Raw genomic sequence first — 13,266 nt, 5'->3', positions numbered from 1 at the left:
GAGGCAATCTGAAACTAGGCGGCACGGCACGTATGGCAAACAACTCGACGTTGTACTGCTGGCAAAAAGACAGTGTTGCCGTAACTCAGTGGGTCAGGCAGTATCTCCAAAGGAGGGTCTCCATCCGAAACCTCACCCATTCCTTCTCTCCACAGATGCTGCCTGACCCGCTGAGTTACTCCAGCACTCTGTGAAACGTCACCTATCCATGTTCTCCACAGATGCTGCCTGACCCGCTGAGTTACTCCAGCACTCTGTGAAACGTTACCTATCCATGTTCTCCAGAGATGCTGCCTGACCCGCTGAGTTACTCCAGCTTTTTATGCTATCGTCAGTGCATAACTGGCAGGCAGGTTTGCTAGTGTGACACCTGTGGCTTTAAACTAAGTAGTGGGGGGGAGGGGGTAACAAATTGTGAATATGAAGATGAGGTTAAAGGAAATACAGGAGATATTGCAGAAGACTCTCGGAAGAATGGGAACAGAAGTTCTAGAGGGGAAAAGAGATTAAGGGCAGGGCCATTTGTGACCGATGTGAGAGGGGAGGTAAATACAGAAGTTAAAGTGTTGTACTTAAATGCGCGTAGTATAAAAAATAAAGTGGATGAGCTTGAGGCACAGTTAGTCATGGGCAAGTATGATGTTGTAGGGATCACTGAGACATGGCTACATGTCAGTATTACAGTATAGCAAAGGGGATTACAGAGGCATGAGGCAGGAACTGGCCAAAATTGACTGGAAGGAGGCCCTAGCAGGGAAGACGGTAGAACAGCAATGGCAGGTATTCCTGGGAATAATGCAGAGGTTGCAGGATCAATTTATCCCAAAGAGGCGGATAGACTCTAAGGGGAGTAAGAGACACCTGTGGCTGACAAGGGAAGTCAAGGACAGCATAAAAATTAAGGAGAGGAAGTATAACATCACAAAGAAGAGTGGGAAGACAGAGGATTGGGGCTCTTTTAAAGAGCAACAAAAGTTAACTAAAAAGGCAATACGGGGAGAAAAGATGAGGTACGAGGGTAAACTAGCCAATAATATAAAGGAGGATAGCAAAAGTTTTTTTAGGTACGTGAAGAGGAAAAAAATGTGGGTCCCTTGAAGACAGAAGCAGGGGAATTTATTATGGGGAACAAAGAAATGGCAGACGGGTTAAACCGTTACTTTGGATCTGTCTTTACTGAGGAAGATACACACAATCTCCCAAATGTTCTAGGGGCCGGAGAACCTTGGGTGATGGAGGAACTGAAGGAAATCCACATTAGGCAGGAAATGGTTTTGGGTAGACTGATGGGACTGAAGGCTGATAAATCCCCAGGGCCTGATGGGCTGCATCCCAGGGTACTTAAGGAGGTGGCTCTAGAAATAGTGGAAGCATTGGAGATCATTTTTCAATGTTCTATAGATTCAGGATCAGTTCCTGTGGATTGGAGGATAGCAAATGTTATCCCACTTTTTAAGAAATGGGGAGAGCGAAAACGGGTAATTATAGACCAGTTAGTCTGACATCAGTGGTGGGGAAGATGCTGGAGTCAATTATAAAAGACGAAATTGCTGAGCATTTGGATAGCAGTAACAGGATCATTCCGAGTCAGCATGGATTTACGAAGGGGAAATCATGCTTGACAAATCTACTGGAATTTTTTGAGGATGTAACTAGGAAAATTGACAGGGGAGAGTCAGTGGATGTGGTGTACCTCGACTTTCAGAAAGCCTTCGACAAGGTCCCACATAGGAGATTAGTGGGCAAAATTAGAGCACATGGTATTGGGGGTAGGGTACTGACATGGATAGAAAATTGGTTGACAGACAGAAAACAAAGAGTGGGGATAAATGGGTCCCTTTCGGAATGGCAGGCAGTGACCAGTGGGGTACCGCAAGGTTCGGTGCTGGAACCCCAGCTATTTACGATATACATTAATGACTTAGATGAAGGGATTAAAAGTACCATTAGCAAATTTGCAGATGATACTAAGTTGGGGGGTAGTGTGAATTGTGAGGAAGATGCAATAGGCTGCAGGGTGACTTGGACAGGTTGTGTGAGTGGGCGAGCTGGATAGAGCTCTTAAGGATAGCGGAGTGAGGGGGTATGGGGAGAAGGCAGGAACGGGGTACTGATTGAGAGTGATCAGCCATGATCGCATTGAATGGCGGTGCTGGCTCGAAGGGCTGAATGGCCTACTCCTGCACCTATTGTCTATTGACCTAATGATGTGAAAGGCTAGCGCAAGTTCACAAAGTTAAGAACAACATCTTCTCTGGATATATTCATAGGAAAATAAAGCTACTCCAAAGACGTGCAGGTTTGTAGGTTAATTGGCTTGGTAAATGTAAAAATTGTCCCGAGTGGGTGTAGGATAGTGTTAGTGTGCGGGGATCGCTGGGTGGCGCGGACCCGGTGGACCAAGAGGGCCTGTTTCCGTGCTGTATCTCTAAACATTAGGGTAAAAATACTGTATAAAAATTGAAACGCAATGTATATCTGTACAAAATAGGTGATGGTTGGAGTCCTGCATTCTGATTTGGAAGAATATTTGGGCAAGAGAGTACATTAATTCTCAGCGATGTTGCCCGGTGGTAAATCTAAACACCGTGGTAGATGACGGCACTGATTTGGGTTCAAAAGTGATTTGTTGAAGGTGTTTAAAAATAATTATGGTGTGATTCTGTAAATGGGTACAGGTGAGGTCTGATTGTGCAGGGAAATAAAGAAGGGTCTAAAGAAACATATCATATCATATCATATCATACATATCCAGCCGGAAACAGGCCTTTTCGGCCCACCAAGTCCGTGCCGCCCAGTGATCCCCGCACATTAACACTATCCTACACCCACTAGGGACAATTTTCACATTTACCCAGCCAATTAACCTACATACCTGTACGTCTTTGGAGTATCAGAACATCACCTATACATGTTCTCCAGAGATGTGTAGGAAGGGTCTGCAGATGCTGGTTATAGACAATAGGTGCAGGAGTAGGCCATTCAGCCCTTCGAGCCAGCACCGCCATTCAATGCGATCATGGCTGATCACTCTCAATCAGTACCCCGTTCCTGCCTTCTCCCCATACCCCCTCACTCCGCTATCCTTAAGAGCTCTATCCAACTCTCTCTTGAAAGCATCCAACGAACTGGCCTCCACTGCCTTCTGAGGCAGAGAATTCCACACCTTCACCACTCTCTGACTGAAAAAGTTCTTCCTCATCTCCGTTCTAAATGGCCTACCCCTTATTCTTAAACTGTGGCCCCTTGTTCTGGACTCCCCCAACATTGGGAACATGTTTCCTGCCTCTAATGTGTCCAATCCCCTAATTATCTTATATGTTTCAATAAGATCCCCCCTCATCCTTCTAAATTCCAGTGTATACAAGCCTAATTGCTCCTCGCCCAAAGACCAATAACTATAAAACTAATATCTATAGCAAGGTTTACAGTCACTAATTACTCAAATAAAGATATTGAGCTGCCTTCTGAAACTACCAACGCTAATGGGCCTAACAATAACTACTGTACATGGACTCATGAAGGGATTAAAAGTACCATTAGCAAATCTGCAGATGATACAAAGCTGGGTGGTAGTGTGAACTGTAAGGAAGATGCTATGAGGTTGCAGGGTGACTTGGACAGGTTGTGTGAGTGGGAGGATGCATGGCAGATGCAGTTTAATGTGGATAAGTGTGAGGTTATCCACTTTGGTGGCAAGAATAGGAAGGCAGAGTATTATCTGTTAGGAAATCAAGTTATCTGGTATCAAGTTAGGAAAAGGGGACGTACAACGAGATCTGGGTGTCCTAGTGCATCAGTCACTGAAAGGAAGCATGCAGGTACAGCAGGCAGTGAAGAAAGCCAATGGAATGTTGGCCTTCATAACAAGAGGAGTTGAGTATAGGAGCACAGAGGTCCTTCTGAGATGAGGAAAAACTTTTTCAGTCAGAGAGTTGTGAATCTGTGGAATTCTCTGCCTCAGAAGGCAGTGGAGGCCAATTCTCTGAAAGCATTCAAGAGAGAGCTAGCTAGAGCTCTTAAGGATAGCGGAGTCAGGGGGCATGGGGAGAGGGCAGGAACGGGGTACTGATTGAGAATGATCAGCCATGATCACATTGAATGGCGGTGATGGCTCGAAGGGCCGAATGGCCTCCTCCTGCACCTATTGTCATACAAGATATTCGTCCAATTAATAACATGGCAATTTTCCCCGTCTGCATCACCAAAATGAGTCACACAATGCTCTGGTATGCAAATTGCCAACTCTGGTCTCAGGCGAGGTGCTTTGTATCTGTTGAAGAGGCAACACGAGGGTTGCCAACTTCCTCACTCCCAATGCACCGGCTCCCGGCCCGGGCGGCCGCCAGTGGTGGAGCCGGAGCACGTGGCTGCTGGCTGGGTGAGGTCACGTGGGGCGCACGGGGCGATGATGTCACCCTTTGTCCCTTATTTGGGAGTGAGGAAGTTGGCAACCCTACTAATACGGAACAAACTAATTTAGCCCACAATACAGGATGTCCCGGCTAATATGGGACAGTTGGCAACCCTAGGCAACACGGACATCCATATTTATTTTGTTCACTCCACAATTGGAGCCAAGTGTGACCAGGCCAGCCCAGCCTGCTGTACCCTCACCCTCTCTAAGCATGGGCTGGCAATACACAAAGCACTCTCCAATGTCCAATGTTAAACATGATGAATGACTATGATCACATCATAGGTCTGTAGATGGGTATGGAAACTTGCATATCTTGTACAGATACATCACAAATTCACCAGGATCTTGCTGTGACTGGAGTGGTTGAATTATAAGGAGATTGGAGAGGATTTGACTGTGTTACTTGCAAGGACACCGAGGGGTGACGTTGTAGAGGTTGAGAGCATTTTGAGGACCATAGATGGGACAGTCAGTCTTCTTCTCAGGGTCGGGGACTCTAAAACTAGAGGGCGTGAGTTTAAGATGGGACGGAATGATTTAAAAGTGATCCGGGGGGGTCATTGTGGTGGAGGGCACAGTGGCTCAACTGGTAGAGTTGCTGCCTCACACACAGCATCAGAGACCCAGGTTCAATCCTGACCACGGGTAATGCTGTGTGGAGTTTGCACATTCTCTGTGACTGTGTGGGATTCCTCCAGGTGTCCAGGTGTGCTCCCACTTGACCTCCACAGCCTTCTGTGGCGATGAATTCCAGAGATTCACCACTCTCTGACTAAAGAAATTCCTCCTCATCTCCTTCCAAAAGGAACATCAATCTGTGGAATTCACTGCCTCAGAAGGCAGTGGAGGCCAAGTCTCTGAATGCATTCAAGAGAGAACTAGATAGAGCTCTTAATGATAGCGGAGTCAGGGGGTATGGGGAGAAGGCAGGAACGGGGTACTGATTGAGAATGATCAGCCATGATCACATTGAATGATGGTGCTGGCTCGCTGGGCCGAATGGCCTCCTCCTGCACCTATTGTCTATTGTTTGGATCGTGACCATAAGATTTGTGTGGTGGGTACTAGGGTAGAGTTACCAGAAGTGGTGGGAGAAGTAGAGACAACCATGATATTTTAAAGACATTTGAACTGGTACATGGATGGAAAGGGTGGAGAGAGATTTTAGATTTTTAGATTTAGAGATATGGGCCAAACACAGGTAAATGGGACATGCAGACAGATATCTTTGTTGGTATGGACTTTAGCCAAAGATCTGTCTCACAGAGTGGCACAGCGTGGAAACAGGCCCTTCGGCCCAACTTGTCTCCACGATGAATAACTGAATCTATAAATAAAACAAACTTCACAACGCATTGTCGACTAAGCCCTTGTTCTGCCTTCATTTTGAGTGACAGGTGCCAACAAGCCAGCAGTTACACAGGTGAACGTGTATCTGCTTTACCTATCTTGCAATAAACCACCAGGCTTCGCATCATGCCAAACACCCCCAGGGACTTCTCTGTCAACATAACAAAAACCACTCTGACTAGTTCAAATACCTGGCATTTCGCACAGGCCAAACAATACAGTGGCAGGTTCACTTCTAAATGATTACTTTTTCCTTTACATTGGGTTCACTTTTAGGCAAAACAAATCTACAGATAGGATGCTCCTTCATTAAGCAGCAGCAGTGGATATGTTTATAGCAGAGATAGATAGATTCTTGATTAGTGTGGGTGTCAGGGGTTATGGGGAGAAACATAGAAAATAGGTGCAGGAGTAGGCCATTCGGCCCTTCGAGCCTGCACCGCCATTCATTGTGATCATGGCTGATCATCCAACTCAGTAACCTGTACCTGCCTTCTCTCCATACCCCCTGATCCCTTTAGCCATAAGGGCCACATCTAACTTCCTCTTAAATATAGCCAATGAACTGGCCTCAAGAAGGCAGGAGAATGGGGTTAGAAGGGAGAGATCAGCTGTGATTGAATGGTAGAGTAGACTCGATGGGCCGAATGGCCCGATACTCCTCCTATCACTTATGGACATATAATGCAAGTATATAATTCATTCTCAGCGGGGTATCAGTGAGTCCCCTGGTGTTGGAGCTGGGCCAGTCCCTTCGGCCCATGGTGCCGGTGCTGACCAGGATGCCGGGATCAGTGGAGCTCCTGTCCTGGTCCGGAGAAGACCGCGCCTGCCCGGGGAAGGGAGGGGGCCACGGCCACACGGGGAGAAAGGGAGACCCGGGCCGGAGATCAAGGCAGCCGGGGTCACCGCGGCCCCATGCCCCACAGGGCATGGGCCCCTCTCTCCCCGCAACACCAACCCTCACAGAGGACCACCCCTCTCCACCCCCACACCGGTGCCCACCCTGCCCCCAGCCCCTCCCCACACAGAGTCAACCTCACCCAGAGCCCCAGCCCACTACTCCCCCCCCCTCCCCCCCGGCCCCACACAGTGGCGGGCCCGCACCGGGCAGCTTCCCTCCCCTCACCACCCCACACCGGTCCTGCCCCCTGCCCCCAGCCCCTCCCCACACAGAGTCAACCTCACCCAGGGTCTCAGCCCACTCTCCCCCCACCCCCAGCCCCACACAGTGGCGGGCCCGCACCGGGCCACCGCCCTCCCCCTCACCACCCCACACCGGAGCCCCCATACAACCCGCTTTCCGCCCTGTCCCCCACCACAGTCCCCGGCCTCACCAGCTCCCCCGGGCCCCACCCTCCCCCCAGCCTCTACCCCCACCCCACCCCCCCCACACACACACATAGTGCCCTCACTCCGGGCCCCAGCCTCCCCCTGCCTCTACCCCCCCCCCCCCCCCAACACACCCACCCACCCCTGGCCCCTCGTACCGCCCCCTTCCCCCCCCCCCCAGGGCCACTCTCCCCGCCCTGTCCCCCACAGAGCCGGGTCCCGGCCGCACTCACCCACTGCTCCCCCCCCCCCCCCGGGGCCCCCGGCTCTCCCGGCCCCGCTCCGCTCCGGCCCCCACCACAGCCCCCCGGGCCCCTCTAGAAACATACAAAATAGGTGCAGGAGTAGGCCATTCGGCCCTTCGAGCCTGCACCGCCATTCAATATGATCATGGCTGATCATCCAGCTCAGTATCCTGTACCTGCCTTCTCTCCATACCCCCTGATCCCTTTAGCCACAAGGGCCACATCTAACTCCCTCTTAAATATAGCCAATTAACTGGCCTCAACTACCTTCTGTGGCAGAGAATTCCACAGATTCACCACTCTCTGTGTGAAGAATTTTTTCCTCATCTCGGTCCTAAAAGGCTTCCCCCTTATCCTTAAGCTGTGACCCCTTGTTCTGAACTCCCCCAACATCGGGAACAATCTTCCCGCATCTAGCCTCTCCAACCACTTAAGAATTTTATATGTTTCAATAAGATCCCCCCTCAGTCTTCTAAATTCCAGCGAGTACAAGCCTATCCCCGGGCCCCTCTACCCCCGGGCCCTGTCCCCCCGGCCCCTCTACCCCCGGGCCCCCCGGCCCCTCTACCCCCGGGCCCTCTACCCCCGGCCCCTCTACCCCCGGGCTCCCCGGCCCCTCTCCCCCACGACCCCTCCCTCCCCGTACACACGCTCCCCGGCCCCTCTCCCCCCGACCCCTCTCCCCCCGGGCCCACCGTCCCCGTACACACGCCCCCCGGCCCCTCTCCCCCCGGCCCCTCTACCCCCCCGGCCCCTCTACCCCCGGCCCCTCTACCCCCCCGGCCCCTCTACCCCGGCCCCTCTACCCCCGGCCGCACTCACCTACTGCTCGCCCCCCGGCCCCTCTCCCCCCGGCCCCTCTACCCCCCCGGCCCCTCTACCCCCGGCCCCTCTACCCCCCCGGCCCCTCTACCCCTCGGCCCCTCTACCCCCCCCCGGCCCCTCTACCCCCCCGGCCCCTCTACCCCCCCGGCCCCTCTACCCCTCGGCCCCTCTACCCCCCCGGCCCCTCTACCCCCCCGGCCCCTCTACCCCCCCGGCCCCTCTACCCCCCCGGCCCCTCTACCCCTCGGCCCCTCTACCCCCCCGGCCCCTCTACCCCCGGCCCCACTCACCTACTGCTCGCCCCCCGGCCCCTCTCCCCCCGGCCCCTCTACCCCCCGGCCCCTCTACCCCCCGGCCCCTCTCCCCCCGGCCCCTCTCCCCCCGGCCGCACTCACCTACTGCTCGCCCCCCGGCCCCTCTCCCCCCGGCCCCTCTCCCCCCGGCCCCTCTACCCCCCCGGCCCCTCTACCCCCGGCCCCTCTACCCCCGGCCCCTCTCCCCCCGGCCCCTCTACCCCCCCGGCCCCTCTACCCCCCCGGCTCCTCTACCCCCGGCCCCTCTACCCCCGGCCCCTCTCCCCCCGGCCGCACTCACCTACTGCTCGCCCCCCGGCCCCTCTAACCCCCCGGCCCCTCTCCCCCCGGCCCCTCTCCCCCCGGCCGCACTCACCTACTGCTCGCCCCCCGGCCCCTCTCCCCCCGGCCCCTCTCCCCCCCGGCCCCTCTACCCCCGGCCCCTCTACCCCCGGCCCCTCTCCCCCCGGCCCCTCTACCCCCGGCCCCTCTACCCCCGGCCCCTCTACCCCCGGCCCCTCTACCCCCGGCCCCTCTCCCCCCGGCCCCTCTACCCCCCGGCCCCTCTACCCCCGGCCCCTCTACCCCCGGCCCCTGTACCCCCGGGCCCACCCTCCCCGTACACACGCCCCCCGGCCCCTCTCCCCCCGGCCCCTCTACCCCCGGCCCCTCTCCCCCCGGCCCCTCTCCCCCCGGCCCCTCTACCCCCCCCGGCCCCTCTACCCCCCCCGGCCCCTCTACCCCCCCGGCCCCTCTACCCCCCCGGCCCCTCTACCCCCCCGGCCCCTCTACCCCCCCGGCCCCTCTAACCCCCCCGGCCCCTCTACCCCCCCCGGCCCCTCTACCCCCCCGGCCCCTCTACCCCCCCGGCCCCTCTACCCCCGGCCCCTCTACCCCCCCGGCCCCTCTACCCCCCCGGCCCCTCTACCCCCCCGGCCCCTCTACCCCCCCGGCCCCTCTACCCCCCCGGCCCCTCTACCCCCCCGGCCCCTCTACCCCCCCGGCCCCTCTACCCCCCCGGCCCCTCTACCCCCCCGGCCCCTCTACCCCCGGCCCCTCTACCCCCCGGCCCCTCTACCCCCCCGGCCCCTCTACCCCCCCGGCCCCTCTACCCCCCGGCCCCTCTACCCCCCCGGCCCCTCTACCCCCCCGGCCCCTCTACCCCCGGCCCCTCTACCCCCCCGGCCCCTCTACCCCCCGGCCCCTCTACCCCCGGCCCCTCTACCCCCCCGGCCCCTCTACCCCCCCGGCCCCTCTACCCCCCCGGCCCCTCTACCCCCCCGGCCCCTCTACCCCCCCGGCCCCTCTACCCCCGGCCCCTCTACCCCCGGCCCCTCTACCCCCCCGGCCCCTCTACCCCCCCGGCCCCTCTACCCCCGGCCCCTCTACCCCCGGCCCCTGTACCCCCCCGGCCCCTGTACCCCCCCGGCCCCTCTACCCCCGGCCCCTCTACCCCCGGCCCCTCTACCCCCCCGGCCCCTCTACCCCCGGCCCCTCTACCCCCGGCCCCTCTACCCCCGGCCCCTCTACCCCCCCGGCCCCTCTACCCCCCCGGCCCCTCTACCCCCGGCCCCTCTACCCCCGGCCCCTCTACCCCCGGCCCCTCTACCCCCGGCCCCTCTACCCCCCCGGCCCCTCTACCCCCCCGGCCCCTCTACCCCCGGCCCCTCTACCCCCGGCCCCTCTACCCCCGGCCCCTCTACCCCCCCGGCCCCTCTACCCCCCGGCCCCTCTACCCCCGGCCCCTGTACCCCCCCGGCCCCTCTACCCCCGGCCCCTGTACCCCCCCGGCCCCTCTACCCCCGGCCCCTCTACCCCCCCGGCCCCTCTACCCCCGGCCCCTCTACCCCCCCGGCCCCTCTACCCCCGGCCCCTGTACCCCCCCGGCCCCTCTACCCCCGGCCCCTCTACCCCCCCGGCCCCTGTACCCCCGGGCCCACCCTCCCCGTACACACGCCCCCCGGCCCCTCTACCCCCCGGCCCCTGTACCCCCCCGGCCCCTCTACCCCCCCGGCCCCTCTACCCCCGGCCCCTCTACCCCCCGGCCCCTGTACCCCCCCCGGCCCCTCTACCCCCCCGGCCCCTCTACCCCCGGCCCCTCTACCCCCGGCCCCTCTACCCCCGGCCCCTGTACCCCCCCGGCCCCTCTACCCCCCCGGCCCCTCTACCCCCCCGGCCCCTCTACCCCCGGCCCCTCTACCCCCCCGGCCCCTCTACCCCCGGCCCCTGTACCCCCCCGGCCCCTCTACCCCCGGCCCCTCTACCCCCCCGGCCCCTGTACCCCCGGGCCCACCCTCCCCGTACACACGCCCCCCGGCCCCTCTACCCCCGGCCCCTGTACCCCCCCGGCCCCTCTACCCCCCCGGCCCCTCTACCCCCCGGCCCCTCTACCCCCCCGGCCCCTGTACCCCCCCGGCCCCTCTACCCCCCCGGCCCCTCTACCCCCCCGGCCCCTGTACCCCCCCGGCCCCTCTACCCCCCCGGCCCCTCTACCCCCCCGGCCCCTCTACCCCCCCGGCCCCTCTACCCCCCCGGCCCCTCTACCCCCCCGGCCCCTCTACCCCCCCGGCCCCTCTACCCCCCCGGCCCCTCTACCCCCCCGGCCCCTCTACCCCCCCGGCCCCTCTACCCCCCCGGCCCCTCTACCCCCGGCCCCTCTACCCCCCCCGGCCCCTGTACCCCCGGGCCCACCCTCCCCGTACACACGCCCCCCGGCCCCTCTACCCCCCCGGCCCCTCTACCCCCGGCCCCTCTACCCCCCCGGCCCCTGTACCCCCGGGCCCACCCTCCCCGTACACACGCCCCCCGGCCCCTCTACCCCCGGCCCCTGTACCCCCCCGGCCCCTCTACCCCCGGCCCCTCTACCCCCGGCCCCTCTACCCCCCCGGCCCCTCTACCCCCGGCCCCTCTACCCCCCCGGCCCCTCTACCCCCGGCCCCTCTACCCCCGGCCCCTCTACCCCCCCGGCCCCTCTACCCCCGGCCCCTCTACCCCCGGCCCCTCTACCCCCCCGGCCCCTCTACCCCCGGCCCCTCTACCCCCGGCCCCTGTACCCCCGGGCCCACCCTCCCCGTACACACGCCCCCCGGCCCCTGTACCCCCGGGCCCACCCTCCCCGTACACACGCCCCCCGGCCCCTCTACCCCCGGGCCCACCCTCCCCGTACACACGCCCCCCGGCCCCTCTACCCCCGGCCCCTCTACCCCCGGGCCCACCCTCCCCGTACACACGCCCCCCCGGCCCCTCTACCCCCGGGCCCACCCTCCCCGTACACACGCCCCCCGGCCCCTCTACCCCCCCGGCCCCTCTACCCCCGGCCCCTCTACCCCCCCGGCCCCTGTACCCCCCGGCCCCTCTACCCCCGGGCCCACCCTCCCCGTACACACGCCCCCCGGCCCCTGTACCCCCGGCCGCACTCACCTACTGCTCGCCCCCCCGGCCCCCCGGCTCGCCGCCGTCCACCTGCGCTGCCGGAGGTGGGAGCCGCCCCGCTGCCCATCCACGGCCCTCGGCCCGCGCCGCTCCCGCTCAGCCCCGGCTCCTCTCCCCGCGGCCCTGTCCGGCCCTGCTCTGGCCCTGTCCGGCCCTGCTCTGGCCCTGTCCGGCCCTGCTCTGGCCCTGTCCGGCCCTGCTCTGGCCCTGTCCGGCCCTGCTCTGGCCCTGTCCGGCCCTGTCCGGCTCCGCTCCGCTCCGCTCCGGCCCTGTGCTGTCCGGCTCCGTGTCCGTGTCCCGGCGTCGCCCGCCCGCCCGTCTGCCCGCCACCGCCTCCCGCGCAGGCCCCTCGACGTCACCGCGCAGCACGACGTCGGCACGCACTGCCCGCAACGTCAGCACGTAATTCCGAACGTCAGCACGCACCAGCCCCGCGACGTCACCGCGCAGCACGACGTCGGCACGCACTGCCCGCAACGTCAGCGCGTAATTCCGAACGTCAGCACGCACCAGCCCCGCGACGTCACCGCGCAGCACGACGTCGGCACGCACTGCCCGCAACGTCAGCGCGTAATTCCGAATGTCAGCACGCACCGGCACCGCGACGTCACCGCGCAGCCGGTCGTCAGCACGCACTGCTCGCGACATCAGCGCGTAGTCCCTAACATCACCACGCACCGGCCCCGCGACGTCACCGCGCAGCACGCACTGCCCGCGACGTCGCCCGCCGCGCAGTATAACGTCAGCACGTACGGCTGAGGCACTGCCCGTGACGTCAGCGCGTAACACCCAACGGCAGGAGGCGCAGACCCTATACGTCACCACGCACCAGCGTCCCACGCACCAGCATCCACGCACCAGCATCCACGCACCAGCATCCACGCACCAGCATCCACGCACCAGCATCCACGCACCAGCATCCACGCACCAGCATCGTCGCACCTGGCGCGTGCCCCACCTGCGTGATGCACCTGCGGGCCCCGGCCCTCACCACACCTGCCCGGCCCTCACCACACCTGCCCGGCCCTCACCACACCTGACCGGCCCACACCTGCGGGTCCCGGCCCTCACCACACCTGCCCGGCCCTCACCACACCTGACCGGCCCTCACCACACCTGACCGGCCCACACCTGCGGGTCCCGGCCCTCACCAAACCTGACCGGCCCACACCTGCGGGTCCCGGCCCTCACCACACCTGACCGGCCCACACCTGCGGGTCCCGGCCCTCACCAAACCTGACCGGCCCTCACCACACCTGACCGGCCCTCACCTGCGGGCCCCCGGCCCTCACCACACCTGCCCGGCCCTCACCACACCTGCCCGGCCCTCACCACACCTGCCCGGCCCTCACCAAACCTGACCGGCCCT

General features: G+C 61.7%; 2 protein-coding genes across 4 annotated transcripts in view; both read right to left on the bottom strand.

Annotated features, from left to right (window-relative positions):
* Nucleotides 1-8,204, bottom strand: part of LOC144592988 (PHD finger protein 20-like protein 1) — an 84,305-nt gene extending 76,101 nt beyond the window's left edge. For all 3 annotated transcript variants that reach the window (XM_078398398.1, XM_078398400.1, XM_078398399.1), the window contains exon 1: nucleotides 8,170-8,204. The gene's annotated coding sequence lies outside the window, so the exon portion shown is untranslated. The remainder of the gene's footprint in view (nucleotides 1-8,169) is intronic.
* Nucleotides 8,205-11,993: 3,789 nt separating this feature from the next.
* LOC144593044 (1-phosphatidylinositol 4,5-bisphosphate phosphodiesterase gamma-1-like) overlaps nucleotides 11,994-13,266 on the bottom strand; it is an 89,196-nt gene continuing 87,923 nt past the window's right edge. Inside the window, 1 exon segment of the mRNA XM_078398458.1 lies at nucleotides 11,994-12,652. Within this exon segment, the coding sequence (XP_078254584.1) occupies nucleotides 11,994-12,652 (659 nt within the window).

This window comes from Rhinoraja longicauda, chromosome 4 (assembly GCF_053455715.1).
Source record: "Rhinoraja longicauda isolate Sanriku21f chromosome 4, sRhiLon1.1, whole genome shotgun sequence".
NCBI classification, from domain to species: Eukaryota; Metazoa; Chordata; class Chondrichthyes; order Rajiformes; family Arhynchobatidae; genus Rhinoraja; species Rhinoraja longicauda.
This window is presented reverse-complemented; position numbering and strand designations above follow the sequence as displayed.